The sequence below is a fragment of the Protomyctophum bolini genome (genome assembly GCF_963924005.1).
Source record: "Protomyctophum bolini genome assembly, chromosome: 9".
NCBI classification, from domain to species: domain Eukaryota; kingdom Metazoa; phylum Chordata; class Actinopteri; order Myctophiformes; family Myctophidae; genus Protomyctophum; species Protomyctophum bolini.
Window position 1 is genome coordinate 10,106,422 of NC_137870.1, and position 22,074 is coordinate 10,128,495.

General features: G+C 44.2%; 1 protein-coding gene across 1 annotated transcript; it reads right to left on the reverse strand.

Moving 5' to 3' along the window:
* Positions 1 to 3,723: 3,723 nt before the first annotated feature.
* Positions 3,724 to 20,634, reverse strand: galnt17 (polypeptide N-acetylgalactosaminyltransferase 17). The gene is made up of 11 exons (XM_080771816.1): positions 20,277 to 20,634; positions 18,285 to 18,468; positions 16,138 to 16,304; positions 11,318 to 11,492; positions 10,966 to 11,163; positions 9,993 to 10,110; positions 9,103 to 9,288; positions 7,844 to 7,981; positions 6,978 to 7,073; positions 6,496 to 6,657; positions 3,724 to 5,489 (listed from the first exon to the last, which is right to left on the reverse strand). Exons 1-11 carry the CDS (start codon positions 20,569 to 20,571, stop codon positions 5,355 to 5,357), a joined length of 1,854 nt encoding a protein of 617 aa, XP_080627942.1. The 5' UTR covers positions 20,572 to 20,634; the 3' UTR covers positions 3,724 to 5,354.
* Between the last annotated feature and the right edge of the window lie 1,440 nt (positions 20,635 to 22,074).

The following is a 22,074-nucleotide window of genomic DNA, read 5'->3' on the forward strand; positions in this document are numbered from 1 at the left end:
GGAGCACTGCAAATAATAAGACACACTCTGCTTCATCACAGCACATCAGCAGTGATGGAAAAAGTACTAACATTCTCTACTTTAAGTACAATTTTGAGGTACTTTACTTGAGTATGTAAAGGTTTCAGTACTTTGACTTCTTCTTTTACTTCTCCACTACATTTCAGAGGCAAATATTGTACTTTTACTCCACTACAATTATTTGACAATTTTAGTTACTTTGTAGTTTTTGATTAAAATTACAAAACATACAATAACCACTTCAGCCCTGGGCTTATACACATTCCGGCCATTTGAAAATAAACGATCTAGAAGCTCACAATGCATCGTGAGCTGGTAGATCTGCTATTTTCAGGGAAAACTTAACGACCCCATACATTCTGCATAATGAGCACTTTTACTTTTCGTACTTTTAAGCACATTTTGATATCAATATTTATTATTATTATTTTACTCAAGCACATTTTGAATTCTGAACGTAACGGAGTATTTCTACATCGCATTATTGATTATTTTACCTTTAATTAAGTAAATTCATGTACTTTAGTTTACTTTCCACCACTGCACCTCAGACCCACAGGCAGGGAGGTGGTTGTTCTATTGTGTTTCCTCCACCCTCTTTGCCAAAGCCATATAAAAGTCAGCAGAGATGTACCAGTAGGATAATAGGCTTACAATAGGAATACATTAACTTTGTTATCTCCACAGAGTACGATGATATCAGACAGACGTTATTTTCCGTAGGAACACTCAAGTCTATTGTCTAGCTATGTTAATAGGGGTGGGCGATATGGTGATGAATATCGTCGAGATGATACAATGTCTCCACGATACGTCTCCATGATATATTATGCCTTTTCAGAGATCATATTGTGATACAGTGAATGCACATTCTGTGATTTGCAGTTCTATACCTTAATTTATACTTATTGTTGCCGGCCAGCAACTCTACATCTGACCTCAAACCATTAGATATCCATATCTGGAGCTGACCTGACATTCCATATATGTTGATCCTTCCCCACCCGTCCTTCCTCTTCGATGTCTCCCTTTTGACTGACACCTGTCCATTCAAACTCTAGACGGGCCCGCCGCAAAGTAGTTAGTGCAGCCGTGCCCGGCAGCCAGCCCAACAGGCCCGAAAATGAAGGCCCGGCCCTAACTGGGCTGGCCCGAGGCCCCGCCTGGCCTTTACTAATTGGCACACATTTTACACCCTACCCGGCCCGAAATCGTTATTATAAGGTACCGTATATGGGCATTCCCAGACCTGTTGTTTCAGCGCGACCTTACCTTTAGAGCATCTGGCTGGTATAAGTATTTTTGGTCGAAAAGCCCCGTTACTACCCATTTGTGTTACCTTGTAGCAGGTGGTTGTACTGTTAAGTAAAAATAACCATAAAAACCAACATGAAAAAGAATCGTGATGTGTATCGTGATACCGCTCGCCCACCTCTATGTTTTGGTCCTCATCTTGCACTGTATATTCCATTTAAACCTAATGAAATCAAGGGAGTAATCATAATGTCATAGGTTTGTGCAAGGGTGCCACCTAGGGCCTGAGTTGATAATTACCTGTATAATCATGTTCTTGCTGTAGTCTCAATTAGTGACGTGTCAGTAGTTTTTTTTTGTCTTTTCAGCCCTTCACATGTGTGACAGCAGGAATATTGTGGCATTATACACGCAATGTCTTTTCCATGTGAAATGAAATGTTGAAATAATATGAGACTGAACATAATATCTGTATATTAAGTTGATCTTGATCTACCAAAAATGGATTGGTGGACGAACTGCATTTGTGATCACATATTTAAATGAAGAATATTTATAGGATTTGTTTGTTTGTTTATGTGTTTGTGTCTTTGTTTCTTTCTTTTTTTGTTTATTGCTAATTCCAAGAAAGAAAGAAAAAAGACTTGTAAAAGCCTACGTTTAGACACAATTTAGCAACAACACATTTGGAGAATGATGAAGTGCGTATTGTGTAAAACATGTCTTCAAAGTCTTGTCAGCCACACTGGTAGTAATATCCACTGAACAAACAGCATTATTGATGGGAACATTTCAACCTTATTTACAGCAATTGCTTTTTGTATGCTGGTGAACAAGGCAACCATAAATAACATCATGGATTGGTCTTCAGATCAGATACATTTCTATATTATTTTCTTAAGACTTGACAATGTGCTTATAGTTTACAGCTGTGTTAGAAGGAAACTGCACATGGCCTTGCAGACTGGATGCATGATGTCTTCATCGCTGAAGTTGAAATTGCAGTTGAGGTAACACTTTGTGTTTCTTCACTTCAGTAGCATGATGGTTAAATCTCACACAAGTTGTCATTGTATAACTTTGTACATATAGCTCATTTGAAAGTGTAGCCACTAGAAAAAGCACATACACACACACTGACACTTTGCATGTACAACATTTAAACACAGATTAGCTGGGTCTGAGTTAGAGGCTAAATAATTATGTATCTGTAAATACTGTAATCTGTACAAAAGTAAATGGATGAAACAATGCAATAAAACTGCATTTTCTTTTCAAAAAATGTTCTTTTACGCCTTCATTGGTTTAGGTTAAATCTGAGGGAGAAGAAGTGATTTCCATTTTTAAAACATGCTCTAACACCGACTTTGTTTTTATTGTGACCAATTAAGGTGTTAAGCGTGGGGCACATCCAGACTGATTTGTTTAAATCGGTCTAAAAGCAGAGAGGTCACATGGAATCTGATTTTTCCCAATGTGACTTGAGCCACGTTCAGATCTGGTTTCAAATCTGATTTCATGAGATCCGTCTCAGTCTGAATGCAACAACCTGATCTAAATCAGACTCCATGTGACTTATTTAAACAAATCAGAGTCCAATCTGCATGTGGCACAGATCTGATTCAGTCGCTGGATTTCGCTGACAGTCTGAACACACAGATCTGATCTGGTCACTTGCAAACGGCAGTGTGAAATGTCGGCCACAAGAGGGCAGTATAACATCATAAATCAGTGCTGTTGCACAGGCAGCAGGATCATTCCCATTCATAACTTTATCAGACTTTGACTCAGCACTATCATATTTCCCATAATTCCTACAGGAAACATTCATCTTGTGACTAACAAACAAAAGAACAGTAACTATGGCACAACGCCCAAAATATGACTTATTTTCTATCACACACCTCATGAAGCCTTGAATTCATTGACTATTTTCGTTTTTGTCAAATTCCTGGGCCATTAATTAGATGACCGGGTCATCTGGGCCATTAATTAGATGACCGGGTCATCGGTCAACAGGAGACTTGGTAGGAGTCTCTTTTAACCCATTAAGACCTCAGGCCGATTCTACAAATGCCTTCTAAATCAGTAGATTTTTCTAAAATGTTCAAAAATAGCATATGTACTATGCTCGCAACGCTGACGCACTGTGAGCTTTTTTAAGGCTATTTTTGAATAGTGAATAGTGTCAAAGATTTGTGCCGCATTTTCACGATCTTTCAAAAATAGCAGACCTACAAGCTCATAGCGCGCCACCGAGTGGCGCGCTATGAGCTTGTAGATCTGCTATTTTTCAATAGCTAAATAATGCTTAGTTAAAACACAAACGGGTTCCCGTCCAGAATGGGTTAAGAGAGGAGAGACAAAATCAGATTTCCAAGCGATATAAAATCAAGAATCCAGTTATTTATTGGAAGACAGTCTCGGAAGAAAATCCAACTGGTATATCACTGAATTATTGAAATATATGACATCTGATAGAATTCATTATCATTGTTAGTAGTACAATGATAATACTGGCCTTGAAGGGCTTCGGCATTTACATGACCCCCGGTATTTGTGCGTTTTTTAGTTATTTTCCCCAACCATTCCTGTTTTCATTTTCATTCATATGGTCCTTTCAGATGGGCAAGCGATTAACGCGCCAAGTCATTCATTTTTGTTTTGTACGCGCAATCGCATTTACGTAGGCGCGGTTCCGTGAAATCGTCGTAAAGCGTGCTCATTTCGTGCACAAACCCGCGACTGATGACTAGACCTGAATTGTGTTGAGCGTTTTTTTTATTTTACGCTTGCGTCGTCGCGCCCCTCATGAGCAGACCTGTCGTTGATCCGTAAGGCGACAACGCCTGCGTCACCTAGCTCCCCGTCTGAAAGGACCAATAGTCTGGATCGAGCTTCATATCAGTGATCAAAAGAAAGTGCTTCAAACTACATCCCATTGGTTGTGAATGGTTCTGTAGTGGTAGTATTCTATGGCACTCAGCATGTAACCGTATGACTAAACTAACACTACATTATCCAAGGCCCCATTTAGACTGCAGTCACATCCAGTCAAATCCAATTCAAATCTGATTTATTTCTCAAATCTGTTATTTTGGCCCGACCGTTCACGCTGCATTTGCAAGTGACCAGATCAGTGTTCAGACTGGCAGCCGAAGTCTACACACAAACAAGTCACATGGAATCCGATTTATTTCTGCAGACTGAGACGGATCTCCTGAAATCAGATTTGAATCAGATTTGAAACCATCTCTGTATGTGTCTCAAGTCACATTTGTAAACATCGGATTCCATTTGACTTGTTTGTGTTTAGACTTGTTTAAATAAATCGGATTCCAATATGGATCTGATTCAGGCTGGGTTTGGCTGCCAGTGTAAATGGAGCCCAAGAGTCAAATCAAAGAATCCCTGTGTGCATTACTCCTTCATGCTACTATGCATTGCATGTTGCTACAGAATGCTTTCAATAATAAAAATAATAATAATGAATTCTACAACATATAAAATCATCGTGTTATACCTACAATAAACTAACCATTAATCAAGCAACAACATGTATCCTGACCAGTGCATGTTACTGAGATTTCAGTTCCTTCCTGGACATTTTATCGTAATCCATACATCTTAATAAAATGTATAAAATGACACGGAATGTAATGTAATGGCGGATATGATGCAGATAAACTCGTTCCTCACAAAAGATCTTATAAAGTCTGTCCATTAACAAAGGAATTTAAAAAGGACCCTGGTGCCTAATTATAATTACTGTATGACGAAAGCTCATTACAGGGTTAGCAGATCTTTCAAAGACAGAATTGCGCTGGCATGTATTGCTTCGCTCATTCAGTGCTTGATGTGTATGAAACTATGAAAGAGGTCTGCTTCCAAAAGCTCTCTCTCTCTCCCCCAATCTCTTTCTCTCAATCTCTTTAAGATGAGTACATTAAATGATGTATGTTAAACATCATCAGAAACATCCTCAGCAAAGCCACAGGGGGTCACTGGACCCCTTTGAAGTTATTGCGTCCGTGTGGAAATGGTGTGTGTGGGACTGGCGGGGGCTGCTAGCCGCTACGCTACTGCCTCATGGTGTTCTTGATGATCCAGCGCTGTCCAGAGCAGGCCTGGAGGACCAGCAGGTAGCCAAAGTAAACGTTCGCTGGCACGACTTCCAGACAGCGCCCCGTGGCTCGGTTTATGATGGACTGGTTCTGAAGGACATGATGACAAAAGAGAGAATGTTCCGGACTTTAATAGTCATCACAGATGTGCCTCATGGGGGAGCTGAAGTTATCTAAGCAAAACCTACTAAGGAGAACAATAAGGGGAGCCATGTTTGATAAGTAGCATCTCATTGGATTAAAAAGGGCTTATTACATTACTTATATGCACCAACCACACCAAATCAAATGCCTTGAATGTGCAAATCTGATTGGCGACAATAAACACCCCTGAATCCCTTAACTCTGATTCAGTTCACCTAATGTCCTCTAAGCACTAGCACACAGGTGCCCAAACACCCAAAAGAACCAAATTGACAAAAATGCATTATGAATATTCAGTGCCACCTGGTGGACACCAGTTTTGGTCCTCGTTGCCACCGAAGCCCATTATAAATAAAAGAAAGAAATTGTAAGTCTATGTAATGTGCATATCATCACCTGAACTGATTTTTTTTTCTTTTTCAAAATGGCGTCCAAAGGCGCCATTGGCACTCTTGGCCACCAGGGGGCGGCGTCCAAAGGCGTCATCTGGCATTGAAGTAGTACGCTTTAAAATAGTGAACATACAGATCTAAGTGCCGCGCTACGAGCTTTTAGATCTGATATTTTTGAATAATTGTGAAAATGTGGCTTTGAATATTCTGTATATTCTTTCAGAGCGAATGTTTTTAACGCAAATCTTTGCTTCTGGGGGGGGGGTCCCTGGAACAACATATTATCATATGGGGGTCGGCGGACCAATTAAATATATTTTTCGGGGTCCTTGACGTGAAAATGTTTGAGAACCACCGACATATAGAAACATAGATTTTTCAGAAAACTTTAGAAGACATTTTGTAGAATCGACCCCAGGTCTAAATGGGTTTTAAACACTCCACTAGTACCACCCCTGTGCTGGGAGTCTGGGACACAATCAGTGTCATGCACACCAGGTGAGCGTGCACAAACGCAGCTCTGCCCCCCCCCCCCCCCCCCCCCCTCCCCCCTCCCTCACCTGAGTGAAGTGCCAGGTCTTCTGCTTGGCGATGGGCACCTTGTCACAGTTGAGCAGCTGGGGGAAGGCGCTGATTTGGTCGTCCACCACACAGCGCGTGTCCTCCCCGGTGCTGCCCAGAGGGCCCAGGAACAGCTGTCCCTCTTTGGTGTATCGCCCTAACTGGATCGGAACACACACACACACACACACACACATTTTTGTGTTACTATTTTTCTGAGAATTAACGTTTCAGGACACAAGTAGCCGAGTATCCCTGTAGGTACCCTCAGAAAAAACATGCAGTATAATCCCGGTCTCTAAACTGAACATTTTTTTTTAATGGCACTCTGGAGTCAACCGTCATACTGTACATACTGTACGTCATAGACAACTGACATCAAAGTCTGGCCACATGAATCTGAAATCAACATAGGAGCAAAATACTGCACGAGGTCCACATTTATTTATTTGTTTGTTTGTAATATTAAAGGTCCTCCTACCTGAGGGCCCCATCCATGGCAGGGATGCAGGGTGGCTGTGTGGTTCTCCTTCACACCCTGGTCCATACACAAGTGGGTTACCTTAGTATTACGAATCTAAAACAACGCAAAATAGAGTTTGCATTAAAGTCACAGCACAGTCCAGGACCAAACAATGCGACAGTATGTGATGGTAATCTGTAGTGCTTGAGAAGAAAGAGGTCCCGCACACTGTCTTCACTTATATAAACTGCTGCTCTATAAGTGAAGACAGTGACACTCTTTTTTTTCTCAAGATTCGCATTCGTTTGCCTGCTCCCATGCACCTGTCCTTGTCGGTGTGCTTTTCTCTACAAAATATGTAGTGCTTAGAATGCGATGATGCAAATGAAATAATCGCAACAGAACACCAAACGTTAAACAATAATGTCACCCATTTGAAATCTCGCCCAATCTCACCCATGTCTTGGTGTTAGTCTAGTTTTAGTCGACTAAATGTCATAAGATTTTAGTCGACTAAATCTACAGTTGATTTAGTCGACTAAAATGTATTTTGGCGGGCCTTGATGCTGTCGCAATGACTGTTTGACTTGTAGATCGGCTATTTTCAGCATGCAACCAAGTGTAAAATGACTTATACTGGATCTCTTGTCCACTAGTCCCTTCTTAACATTTTAGTCTAGTTTTTATCTGTTGATGAAATTGTCAGTATATTTTGTCTTAGTTTTAGTCATCATAGCTTAGTTATCATTTAGTTTCCATTTAGTTTGTCAGTGAAAAAAGGTAGTCGACGAACATTTTCCGCCTTAGTTTTAGTCGTCAAAAACATTCTCTCATTCTCATTCATTCTCAGATGTGGCTGTTGTGCACATGTTTACTCAACTCACCTCACCGTAGAAGAGTGTATTGTTGTACCTCCTCATTTCCGGGTAGACATTGTCCAGGTACCACTCAAAGTTCTTACACTGTAGACTCTTCCTGAGTGCCAGCCGCTGAGATATGTCCCCATAGTCGATGCCATGGTTCTGCCGAAAGGGGACATGACATATGACATGAGATGTGTCCCCATATAGTCGATGCCATGGTTCTGCCGAAAGGGGACATGACATATGACATGAGATGTGTCCCCATATAGTCGATGCCATGGTTCTGCCAAAGAGGTGACATGACATATGACATGAGATGTGTCCCCATAGTCGATGCCATGGTTCTGCCAAAGAGGTGACATGACATATGACATGAGATGTGTCCCCACTCCCCATATAGTCGATGCCATGGTTCTGCCAAAGAGGTGACATGACATTATGACATGAGATGTGTCCCCACTCCCCATATAGTCGATGCCATGGTTCTGCCAAAGAGGTGACATGACATGAGATGTGTCCCCACTCCCCATATAGTCGATGCCATGGTTCTGCCAAAGAGGGGACATGACATATGACATGAGATGTGTCCCCACTCCCCATATAGTCGATGCCATGGTTCTGCCGAGAGGTGACATGACATTATGACATGAGGGGCTCCATTTTCGTCACCGCTAAACCCCTTATCCCTAAACTTCTTTGCCTTTTTTTACTGTTTTGCAAAACATTTTTGAACAGTTAAAATGGCCCTGTGTGGAGTTTGCATGTTCTCCCCGTGTCCCCTAGGGTAGGTACCCTCACAAAAACATGCAGTAATCCTGGTCTCTAAACTGCCTCCCCCTGGCCAGCCGGGGCGCCTGATGGAGGGGAAAGGAACTGGTTGGAATAACGTGTTCCTTCCACGCGCTACGTCCAATCAGGGAAACTCCCCCCGGTCAGGTGTAAAGGAGCAACTTGGACACTCAGGCATGAAGGGAGCATGAGTTAAGTCCGTTGCTCTCCCCAGGTTGGCGGAGGGTGTGTAGAGCCCAGGATCACAGTAGATGATTGGCACAGGGGTGAAAAATGGGTTACAAAATCGTGGGATGAAAAATATATTTAAAAAAAAAAGAACAGTTAAAATGGCCATGACATTACAAGCTCACAACGTGTCAATGTAGATTGGCTAGTTGAACGTAAAACGAAATGAAACAATTGCCACGGACAAGACCAAGTCTTTGCCACAGACATGTTTGTCTGTGTACGGACCCTTGGTTGTGGGAAAACCCCTCCCTGCCTCTCACCTCCATGGGGATGTTCCAGGCCAGGTAAACGTTGGACTTGTACTGGTCCATCCACACCTCGGCCACGCGCAGGGCGTTGCGCCGCGTGTGGAAGGCGATGTTACTGTGGTAGGGCTTCTTCATCCGGGCGATGTGGGCCACCCGGGAACAGGGAAGCACCTCCATGCTTCCACCGCACAGCCACACCTGGAAGGTGCACGGTATCAGACACACTGTGTTAGAACAGGGAAGCACCTCCATGCTGCCACCGCACAGCCACACCTGAAAGGTGCACGGTGTCAGACACTGTGTTAGCGATTAGCGTTAATATAATATATTACGAGCGTGGGCAATATAAATTCAAAATGTTGCACAAAATGTAATAACGGTGATAATAATGACAGTGGTCAACGTATGTGCTGGAGGATCGTAAGATTAACCTTGTTCAGCAGTGTATGTTAAAACAACAATAAACACTAACGGTCTATTCATACTCCAGTTTCAGGTTTCCGGAAACTACGACATGACGTCACTGAGCCGTGGTGGTAAGCGATTCACCGCTCACCCAAACACATCTCTCTTGTTTTTACTAATCACCGTTTCAGTAGTCACCTTATCACCTAAAACTGGAATATGAATAGGCATTAACACTGTACTAACCAGAAACAATATTTCTTTATCTCTCTGTATCTCTGTCTCTCTGAGTGTGTGTACACGTGCGTGCAACTTTCTCTCTCTCTGTCTATCTGTCGCTCTCTGCTGCACATGCTGAACATCTACGCCCAAACTCTCTAATAGATAGCGGGACCTCATTCCACAGTGGTGCCACGCTACAGTAGCCACTGCTCCACTTTAAAAAACAACTGGGGGAGGGAGGGGATGGAATATAGAAAACAGGTCGACACACAGACCCGGATGCCCAGTTCAATGTTCTCTCCTCCGTAAACGTCCATGCCAGAGTCCAGCAAGCCCAACTCCCCGAAGTAGTCCCGGTTGGCCACAAAGGAGCAGCCAATCATGGCGGGAGTCCTGTCACGATGAGGGAGATTAAACAACAGTAGAAACAGTGAGATCCTCATCTGTTTATTTTAGCAATGACTGAGCATGTAGGCCACGTCCCCTGTTGCTCAAGGACTCACTGGCGTTTTGTTGTGTGGGAGTGACCCAGGCTACACGGTCAGTTTTTCTCTAAATGGGGTCCAATTTTGCCATTTAGACTGCAGTCACATCCAGTCAAATCCGATTCAAATCTGATTTATTTCTATTTTAGACGTAAAATGCTCAGTTGGAAGTGTGTCCACTCCTTGCTTTGGCAATGTTTTTTTTTCATGCCAATAAAGCCAATTGAACTGAACAGAACAGAACAGAACGGAACGGAACGGAACGGAACGGAACGGAACGGAACAGAACGACTCGGTGAGAGAGAGAATTAAGCCACATGCTCCGTACCTGATTGGTGCAGTGGTGTCCCCCTCGTCCCACCACTGCTTGGGGGGGTTGATGTACATGCACCACAGCTCCCAGTTGTATCCGTACCTGATTGGTGCAGTGGTGTCCCCCTCGTCCCACCACTGCTTGGGGGGGTTGATGTACATGCACCACAGCTCCCAGTTGTATCCGTACCTGATTGGTGCAGTGGTGTCCCCTTCGTCCCACCACTGCTTGGGGGGGTTGATGTACATGCACCACAGCTCCCAGTTGTATCCGTACCTGATTGGTGCAGTGGTGTCCCCCTCGTCCCACCACTGCTTGGGGGGGTTGATGTACATGCACCACAGCTCCCAGTTGTATTCGTACCTGATTGGTGCAGTGGTGTCCCCCTCGTCCCACCACTGCTTGGGAGGGTTGATGTACATGCACCACAGCTCCCAGTTGTATCCGTACCTGATTGGTGCAGTGGTGTCCCCCTCGTCCCACCACTGCTTGGGGGGGTTGATGTACATGCACCACAGCTCCCAGTTGTATCCGTGGCCTGAGTTCTCATAGCGCTCCAACTCAAACGTGTCATGTTTGATGTTGTCGATGGAGGGCAGGATGATCCTCTTGTGATCCTCCTTGATTCTGGCCAGAACCGGCTCAGCCCTTAAAAGAGAGTACACACACACACACACACACACACCAATTGGGAACATGGTTGAAAGGAGTGGACTGGCCTTAAAACAGTTTTGTTGCAAGGAGTTGCATTGGTTGAGGTCTGGCCTTTATAGTGCACGCACGGGATAGAGAACCCACTCACCAGGATGGCGTGAACTCCACGTGGGCATCAAAGAAGCCCGTCACCTCAGCGCTGGCTACCTTCCAGCCCTCGATTCTTGCACGTATCAGTCCCTCTCTCTTCTGGTTCCGGACTATCTTCACCAGGCCCGGGTAGCGCTTGTTTACGTACTCCTCCAACGGTCCTTTCAGTTGCTCTGGGCCACAAGAGTCAAATGTACTAATCAATCAACAACCCACGTTCACGTTCTGTACATATTCAGACTCATAGAGGAATGAATTATCCCCCAACTCCTAATAAAATGAGGGGGGGGGGGGAGTTAGAAAAAAGTTGTGTAAAAGAAAAAACACACACAAACACACACACACACACACACACACACACATTTTCTTGGGAACCCTGTGGTGCTTTCCAGCCTCGGGAGGCGAGTCTGAAGCTCCCAGAGCAAAGAGACGCTCGATCTTTGATCTCCCACTCCTTTTGCTGCCAGAGCCAAGTTCGCTCCCTTTGCATTATGCGGGCGTCCAAGCATGCGCACGCTGTACACATGCACATACAGTATATACTGCTACGTACAGTACACACGTAGTGTACCTACTTTTCTCTATAAATACACTATGATTCTACTGATACCAATTCCAATATGTTTTGTGGCATATTTGTATTGTATTGTATTGTATTGTCTACATGTATGTATGTATTACAGATTAATTGAGTACAAAGGACCCCTGCATGCATGGGACTTTTTGTGTCATCCTTTTAGCATAATCTTTGAAAGTATTCAATCACTCAAAAGTTTCATTTCTCCTGGATTTTGTATCAAAGTCCCAAAATTCACCAGAACTTACATCTACAATGTTAAAAGGTTTCTGGGGGAGGACCCAGAGACCCCACGCTTGGGGGGGAGGGGTGGTCTGGGCAGTGCAGTGCATGCAAGCATACACAGATGTTCACCTAAATAATGAATGGTTTATTATTAACCCATTTTGACCTGAGATCAGATTCTAAAAATGTCTTCTACATCCTGACAGTTTTCTGAAAAAGCTATGTTTCTATGTCAGTCGTTCTTCGTAGACCTACAAGCTCGTAGCATGCCACTCGGTGGCGCGCTATGAGCTTGTAGGTCTGCTATTTTTCAATAGCTAAAGCATAACGTAATGCTAACACCAAAAGGGGTTCCCGTCCAAAATGGGAAGATGAATCTTACATGGGTCTTTGCGTTTAAATGTCTCTAAACTGCACCCATCATTTTCCTCCCAGAATTCACCAGAACACAGGCAATTACATCTACTCTTCACCACAACACCGGGCCACAGAACCAGAGGACTGACTCATGAAACCAGAACACCAGGCCACAGAACCAGAGGACTGACTCATGCAACCAGAACACCAGGCGACAGAACCAGAGGACTGACTCATGCAACCAGAACACCAGGCCACAGAACCAGAGGACTGACTCATGAAACCAGAACACCAGGCCACAGAACCAGAGGACTGACTCATGCAACCAGAACACCAGGCCACAGAACCAGAGGACTGACTCATGAAACCAGAACACCAGGCCACAGAACCAGAGGACTGACTCATGAAACCAGAACACCAGGCCACAGAACCAGAGGACTGACTCATGCAACCAGAACACCAGGCCACAGAACCAGAGGACTGACTCATGCAACCAGAACACCAGGCCACAGAACCAGAGGACTGACTCATGAAACCAGAACACCAGGCCACAGAACCAGAGGACTGACTCATGCAACCAGAACACCAGGCCACAGAACCAGAGGACTGACTCATGCAACCAGAACACCAGGCCACAGAACCAGAGGACTGACTCATGAAACCAGAACACCAGGCCACAGAACCAGAGGACTGACTCATGAAACCAGAACACCAGGCCACAGAACCAGAGGACTGACTCATGAAACCAGAACACCAGGCCACAGAACCAGAGGACATGAAACCAGAAAAGGAGGGTTATTTGTTTGTACGTCTTGCTTTGTCTGCCGCCGCAATCTCTCCTTGCTCTCCTCGTCTCTGTGATGGATAGCTGGCTCTCAGCCATCCACCAGCGCCACGAGCAAAGGGAGGAGGAACTGTCTCCAATCTCCATGTCGTTTTTCTCTCGTGCTCTTGCTCATCGCTCAAATTCGCTCTCCTCGCACGTCAAGACCTATCCTTTCCTCAGCCGTTTTGTTGCTTGACTTTCTTTCTTCTCTCCATTCTCCAGTCATAACAAGTCTGTCATGCTGCCAAAGTCTTTGAGATCTTATTTCTTTGCTCGCAAACTCCTTTTTAGTTATTTTCCACGAGCGGCGCAGCTGTCAGACGAACGGAATATAAGCACAAATAATATGCGAGTATAGGGCATAAACAGCGGCTTTTGTGGCCTCTGGAAATGTATAGGGCTGACGTGATAAATGTTTTCTCATAAAAATCTAAATCAAAAGTGGATTAATGAGTGGAGTAAAATTACAATATTTGCCTTTGACAGAGTAAAGTAAAGTAAAAGAACCTAAAAATTGTACTCAAGTACAGTACTTAAATGTACTTGTATATAGTTACTTTCCACCACTGTCAGTCACCCAGCTGAACGCCTGCATATAAGCATAACACCAGACGCAGCTTTATGTCAACGGGATGCTTGTTGTCACCTTGTCACGTCAACGGAATCGCCGCCACCCCCCGCCCCACCCCCGCCATGCACTGTCCCCAATGTGACAGCTGTCTGTCAGCAGACGCATGACAAAATCCTCTCTGTGCAAACGAACGAATACGGGACTATGTGCTGTTGTCGTGCCTTATGCTGCAGTTGTATTTGGTTGTAGTGTTTGTACACGCGTGCCACGGAGAGAACTGGAACAGGATAAAGGGAGCTGGCAGTGAATGCAAAAAATAAGGGCAATAATTTATTGGGGCACTTAGTCAGTGTCCCAAACCATACCGTAAAAGGCACAAAAGATTAGCTGGGCAGATTGTGTATGACTGAAATTAATGATATGAAATTCCCTCAAGGGTGCTTATTCTGTGTTCTTCTGTGCAGAGCTTTCTGGCTGCGTGGCACACATGCTCATGGGGGAGCTGGGGTCACATCTATGTTTTAGTGGGCGTGATGCAACACTCTTGTTTTTGAGTGGTGCAACCACTCCAAGGAACAGCAATGTCCGTGTTCACCTATGTGTTGGTCCGCCCGCCTATGTGACGTTAATGAGCACCAGTATGACTATTTGTACCAGTAGGGGCGCTGTTGTGCCAGAAACAGAGAGACAGATAGTGCCGCACTGTTGCCTGCTAATGAGAGAGAGAGAGGAGGGGGGAGAGGGGAGTTGCACCATTCAGTTCACACGGGTGTGATTTTTAAAGTGAAAGTGGTTATGGGTTTTTGTGTTGTCAGGTGAAACCTGACTAGTGAATACTCATGAAATGTAGACGACATCGTCATCATGGCTCTGAATCGACGTGATTGGCTGCTGATAGCCAATGGGACGACAAGCAACGGCAAAGCTGCCTCTAGCCAATGGGAAGGGGAGGGGGAAATATCCCTGGCAGCCATGCTGGGGGGGGGACAACGGACACATTTGAACCAATGAAAAGTATTAAGAAGAGCTTGTGACTGTAAATAATAACTATATTGGATCCTTTGGAACACAGCTCATGCCTCTTTCTATGCATGAGGAGTCCAAGCTGCTTCTTTTCACCTGACGGGGGGAATTTCCCCGGCCGGACGTAACGCGTGGAAGGAACACGTTATTCCGAACAGCTCCTTTCCCCTCCTTCACGAGCCCCGGCTGGCCAGGGGGAGGTAGCTTAGAGACCAGGATTACTGCATGTTTTTTGTGAGGGTACCTACCCTAGGGGACCATTGTTTGGTTATTGAGTGGTTATTATAGAAGTAGCAGTTGGGCTGGTTAAAAAAAAGTCCCCCCCACCTTGGTAACCACAGAAATGGTAGACATTATTGAGGGAAATTAAGATTCTCAGATCTAAACAAAACAACGCAGCTTATCAACTAACCAGTTAATCGATCGATAAGGTTATCAATTATCAATGAATTAATTAATCCATAATTGACATCCCTAGTGAATATTGCAATGAATGTGAGGAATCAAGTGGTATTGTGACGGCTATGAGATTTCAGGTGCAGTGCTATTGCAGATTGTATTCATCCAGATGCCACATTGCGTAGGCTATAGAGATGCAAGGAGCTTAACTATTAGCGGGATAGCATCACGGGAACATTGTGTGGGAGGTTCAAGGTTGTCTTTGAAACCTTGGAGTAAATATTGTGACTGCTAGCTTAATCCAGTGGGTTTTTTGTTCTTACCTTGGAGGCCCTTCTTACATCTGACACAAGCTGTGACCTCCCACACGCACGCACGCACACACACGCACGCACAGACACAACTTGTATTTACTTACGCCCTATGTACTTCTCATATGATATAGAGAAAATAGTAGGGGTGCACGACTAATATCCGATCTCCGATTATTTGATATCTGGCTTCTGACCGAATCACAATATACTATTTAAGAAATAGCATATCTAAGCTCACAATGCGTTGCGATGCAGCGTGTTGTGAGCTTGTAAATTTTTCCTTTTTTTCTCTTTTTGAGAAATGTAGGCTATATATTCTTTTGGCCCATATCACATTGAGTTGATGAAGGCGACAATTTTGGACAAAGGGTCCATTTGGTTTCATTTTACACTCTCAAGAGTTAGATCTATAAGGCTCCGTTTGGTTACCAACTCTCCATCACTTAGCTGGGGACCACCTGGATGAGAACCACTGGGCGTCACAATACAAGTGCCTCTGTACTATTTAATGCTGTACTGTACTGACCATCGTCACTGTTGTCATCCACCAGGATGATCTCCTTGAGCAGGTGAGCCGGTGTGTGATTGACAGCTGAGTGGACGGAGCGCAGGATCACCGACAGAGCCTCGTTGACGAAGATGAAGATGAGGGAGATCTGGGGGAGGTCTCTGGGGTAGATGACCTTCTTGCATCTGGACACGCACGCACACACACACGCACGCGCGCACACACACACCAAATAATCGATTGGTACAGAATTTCAGACAACCCCCAACACAAACATCTTCGGCAACTGAACAATAGAAAAACAGGGTCCACACTATCATGTCCCCAATTCAATTCAGCATTCATGATTGTGTGCAGAGTAACTCCATTTTCCTATTTTCAAGTCTTTTAAGTCAAAACACAGGGATCTAGTCGTTTGGATGGCATGTGCGTGCCTATGTTTCGCACATTCTATTTTTGTGACATACAGCAAATACTAATACTCAAATAATAATCCCTTACTCCATTGCCTTGCTGTAAACTCTGTTCATCCTAAATCACTACAAAAATAGGCTGAGTTCACGGACACTGAAAAGCAAACCCTCTTCTTCCTGTTCACATTATTATCACCTTTATATATATATATACCCACTCACAGTTGTTTTAGGCTGTATAGTGCTTTTTTGATAAGTCAGTGTAGAGAGACAGGAAGCCATGGAAGAGAAAGGGGAGAGACATGTGAGACATGCCCGTCGTATCAGCAGATGTCCAGAACAACCCATATAGTCATATTCGGTTGTTTTTCTTAATTTCTTTTCCTGAAAAACGACAATGTATAACTTACATGAACCCTATAGCATAATAGGCATGTCATGATAGGCCAACATAAAACAGGCGAACGTAAATAACCGCTCAGAGTGCGTCGAAATGTGACATGTGAGCTTCTAGATTGGCTATTTTTGCTGTTTGACGTGCAACAAAGAATACAGGGTTTAAGTAGTTAAAGACGTACCCCCAACCCAGACACTATAATACCACTATGTCCCCATAGCTATCAGACCAAAACACGCCTCTCACACCACTTTGATGTCGGCAACACAAAAAAGAAAAGAATCCTGAGTGGGAAATGGGAGCATTGGATTCTGACTCCCCCTCCGGATGAACACAGCTGGCTGTATGAGATGGGCCGGGGGGTTCTTCTCATCATCAAACAGGAGGGGGTTGATGCTTGCTTTAACAGCTTTTGTGCTAAAGACGTGTCCACGCGTCCTCTCAATAAAAACTGCAGGGTGCTATAAAAGGACGTGTGGAGATATCTTTAGGTCCTTTTTAACGCCCTGTGCAGTGCTCAGTGTCATGTTTTGGCTCATCAGATCACCTTTATTCTGAAAAGTTCCCCGGAAAAATAAGCGATAAAAGCATTGAGAGAGGAGACTTTATTCAAAAAAAGAAATCCATTCTGTAGATACTAGCTGCAGTGCATACATACTGTATACTAAAAAATACCGAACAGATAGGTTTGTGCCAAACCCCAGAACCACGGAGGATTATTGGGGAGTGAGGCGGAGTTTTAGCCAATAACAGCAATAACCCCAGCAACTGCTGCTGCTAGATTCCACCCGATTGACCGAAACACATGCTCCCCGCGGCAGACGGGAACCACCGCGGGCCGCGGCCAGCGGCCTGCGGGGAGTGGAAGTGATACAATGATACAGTCACAAACTTGTTTTCAGCTTTCCCCCTGCACCAAATCTCCTGATAACATCAATATCGTTCATGTGAAGTGGTTTGTTTGTGCTTATTTTGTTGAAATGGTGGAAGTTGCTACTCGCTATGGCCCCTTATGACCGCCGCTGCCCGCCGGGTTGAGCCAGATTTTAACCTTTACCTCTCACTTCTGTGTACAAACACTGAATGTTGTCTATGAGTCACAAGTTGAGTCACATGTTTTTTTGCGATGGTAAACCATGCACGCATAAGGTCATGGTCATGTAGGCTACAGAAAGTGTTGGTGGTAGAGAGTGAGTACTAAACAAAAGTGACAGATAAGGTGTATTGGACAAAGATTGCAACACTGCAATAAGTGCAGTGTTGCATTTTCACATGTCTATAGTGCATTGTAGTGTTATGAGACCAAATTCTCTGCATTGCATAATAGCTGTCCTCAATAAAGGTAATCTACTCACTTGCTTGGACGATAGTCTGGAATGGTCCGATCGAGAGAGATCTTGTCACTGAGGTAGGCATTGTAGCCATACTTCTCCCTCAGGTTTTTGGCATCTCTCTCCTCGGATGGCGACAGTGTGGCGGGAAGTCCGCCTTTACCGCGGCCTCCGAAGCCCTCGATGAGGCCCAGGGACTTGGACAGACCTGGTGGAGGCAAACCAATGAGCAGATTGAGGCCACACGTCCGATCACTATCATTTAGTTTTTTGTTGAATTTAATGATTCTTGGTCAGGGATTACTGTACATCCACAAGGGCCCCAACATAGCATTTTAAGAAGCCATGGGTTGTGATTTAGCACACTGGAGAAGAAGGGAAGTACACTGTTGTATAGGTCCCAGTAGGATTTTCTTTTCATAATTTAAAATAAATAAAGATAGGAGAGAGTGAGAAGTTCAGTCACGCGAGAAAGACTCAGAGTAGAATCGCTGCTTCTTCGCTTGGAAAGGAGCCAGCTTAGGTGGTTCGTGCATCTGATTATAGGATGCCTCTCGAGGGTCTCCCTAGGGAGGAACTCGATGCACGTCCGACTGGAAGGAGACCCCGGGGCAGACCAAGGATGAGTTGGAGGGTTTATATCTCCAAACTGGCCTGGGAATGCCTCGGGATCCCCCATGCAGGAGGAAGTTTAATGTTGCTCTGGAGAGGGAGGTCTGGCTCTCTAGAGCTCTCTGGTGGAGCTGTTGCCCCGCAACCTGACTACAGAACAGTGTGCGGACTTCCCTCTTTATACGTATTTTAGTTCAGCACCTTTTTGTGTTTGATGTGAGTGCTTCCCTCTTGGACTCTATTTCGTGATTTAATTAATACGCCCTGACAAGTGATGACATTGACACAGTTTGCACGTGTACACACACACAAACACACACACACACACACACACACACACACACACGCCAGATTTTCCTTGAGCTATAGGGGAGTGTGCACATGCAAAGTTTCACACTAATCAGACAGACATGCTTCATGATTTGTGGCATTAGATGCAAAACAGGCCACTCCCGCAAACTACAGAAGCCAGTCGTAGCCAATCAGAATAGAATATGATGAATCATTCACAGTATAGGCTTGATTGGTGAGGTTTGGACTTAATCTGTAGGAGTATTAGCAAAAAGTGTAAGAAGTGTAAGTGCATGCATACTGGAAAGTTTCATGCCAATTGGTCCAGTGGTGCCAGAAATGAGCTGTTCACTTCAGACTGAGACTCACATGAGCAAAAACGATTGCCTTTGGCCGTTCTGGCCTGGCGGGGATAAACAATGTGACAGACAGTGACAATAATAATGCCTATAGTGCATGTTTCCCAAACACTGGGTCGGGATCCCATTTGTGGGTCACGGAACATTTTTTATGGGTCACAACTCGAGTGAGATATTTTTTGTAAAAATCTATATTTCAAAACAACAACATTAGAAATACAAAATATATATAAAACAAGCAGACACAGACATAGAAATAACAATTAAGAAGTATGGTGAAAATCTACAAGCTCACAATGCGGCATGAGAGTGACGTGTTGTGTTTGATTGATTGATTGATTGAAATATGTATTAACAGTTTGCAGAATTACAGTACATTTCAAGCACACCTCAATACAAAGACTGTTAACTGTGAGTGGACGACCCAATAAAGCAGATTACACTTGTTTACAAGGGTCTGCACCTTGTTCTATTCATCAAAACATTTAGAGACGTACAAATAGACACTTCTATATTCAAAGAACAGAACAGCAATTCATCGTTGAGGTAAAAAGGGAAAATAATCATATACAGTGAGGGGAAAAAGGGGTGTGCTTGTAGATCTGCTGTTTTCACTATAGTGTGCAGACGTCCCTCCTGGCCGGGCAAACAACACATTTCTGCATGTTTTGGTTCACTCACTCAGTCACAGGCATGCAGTCTAAAAGGTTTGGGTTACGGGTAAACTGTTCTATCATAGTCATTATAGTCATACCATTCAGCTGTCTGTATACCACGTCCTCCAGCGAGCCCAGTCTCCTCAGCAGCACCTCGTGACTGATGCTGGGACCTTGAGCCGTGCTGTTTGTTCCCCGGGAGGAGGGCCTCGTCTTCCCCGCAGCATCATCAGAAGTCTCCTCCTGCTGCAGGGCGCTGGTGGCTTTGCCGCCTTTGATGATGCTGCTGCTGCTCCGCGCCGTGTTGCACTTGGACCAAAAAGTCATGAACCCCGCAACCGCAAGCACGTTCAGCACCAGTAGAACCCTCCATCTTCTGTACACAAAAGCCATTAAAGTCGTGGATGTCCTCTGTAACTCCGAGAGAGGGGACACACTATCTTGGAGGAGGATGTGTCACGGATTTCAGGGCAGAAAGCTGCAAAATGGGCATCGGGGGCAAGTTAGATATCAGCAAACCCGTACATATTGAGGAGGGTATTATTATTAATGTATTATGATATATATGCAATTATGCATTATTTTGAAAAACAGAAACCTTACAAAAAATACACATCATTGCTATTTCTAAGCCATTTGATGCCCGTAATTATTTCAATCAGGTTCTTACCATTTCGCATAGCCAGCAGGGTTTATTTGAGGTTGCATTATTCCCCATGCAAGAATTTCGGGAGCTTGACCATGACTGAGGCTCTCATCCGTGCCAAGATCGTACGTAGAATAATATGACAAAGAGAAGAGAGAATCCAACCTTAAATAATTAAGAGTCTGTAGCCTGCCTACTGTAAGACTATTATCAAGTCTTTTTCTCCTCCACGTCCAACAGAAGTCGGCAAGGATGCGATTGAGGACTGCGCGCACGCCGCACGCATCACTGCACCGAGGAGATTGACCAGCCGGTAAATAATCGTTGTTGATTAGCGCCTAAACTCTTAACGTAATACACGTCCAGGCACGTTCCTGTGTGCTTTTAATCTATTGTGTATCATATCATCCTATCCTTTTCATACGTCGTTGATGTATATAATTATTCCAAATATTGCAAGATGTGATTCCCGACACTATGCCATGGATTCAGAGCAAATATAATGGTCCACTGGACGTATGGCATCCCCATGCAATGTAAAGCTCCTTAAAGACACGATTCATTCAACGGTGGAATTTTGCTTCTTCTTGAATGTTCTGATATTCCCATTATGCAGTTGAGCAGGAAAAAACGCCATCCTGTTATTCTCTTGACTGAGCCAATTTTCGCTAATTCTCAATATACGAGCCAAATAGCGCTTAATAAGGGCGCGGAGAAAAACGTGGACTGGATTCCGAGAGGTCCCTTTGAGCACTGCATGTGTTTCAGTGTTTTGAATGGTTCATGGTAGCTCAGTATAGGCTACGGAATGGGTGGGTGGGGTGGGGTGCCTGCACACTGACACCACCACCAATTATCTGCAATTATGGTAGGCTGCTAGCCTATATACACTATAATAATTTTCTGCAAGGGCTTCTATATCTGATGGGTTTAATAATAGTTTTATATTAGTTATTTTATCTGTTATAAAACGAGCTAACACGGTCTGCGACACAATTAGAACCTGGCAAGAAGTATGTCTCTACAGATGCTTCAAAAGGATAGAACATATGAAAAGCCCCCTGGAGTTCTAATGTACGCTTGAAGACAGTTATTATAAGTGGTGGGGAAAATACAGCACAGCACATCACTGGAAGAGGAGCACAGCAGCACACTTAGTGGATTGCTGAACTGTGATGTGAGTGATATTTAATTTGCTTTACTTAACTTTCCAGCATCAATTTCCAAGAGTTTGTGCAGAAATGGGTCAC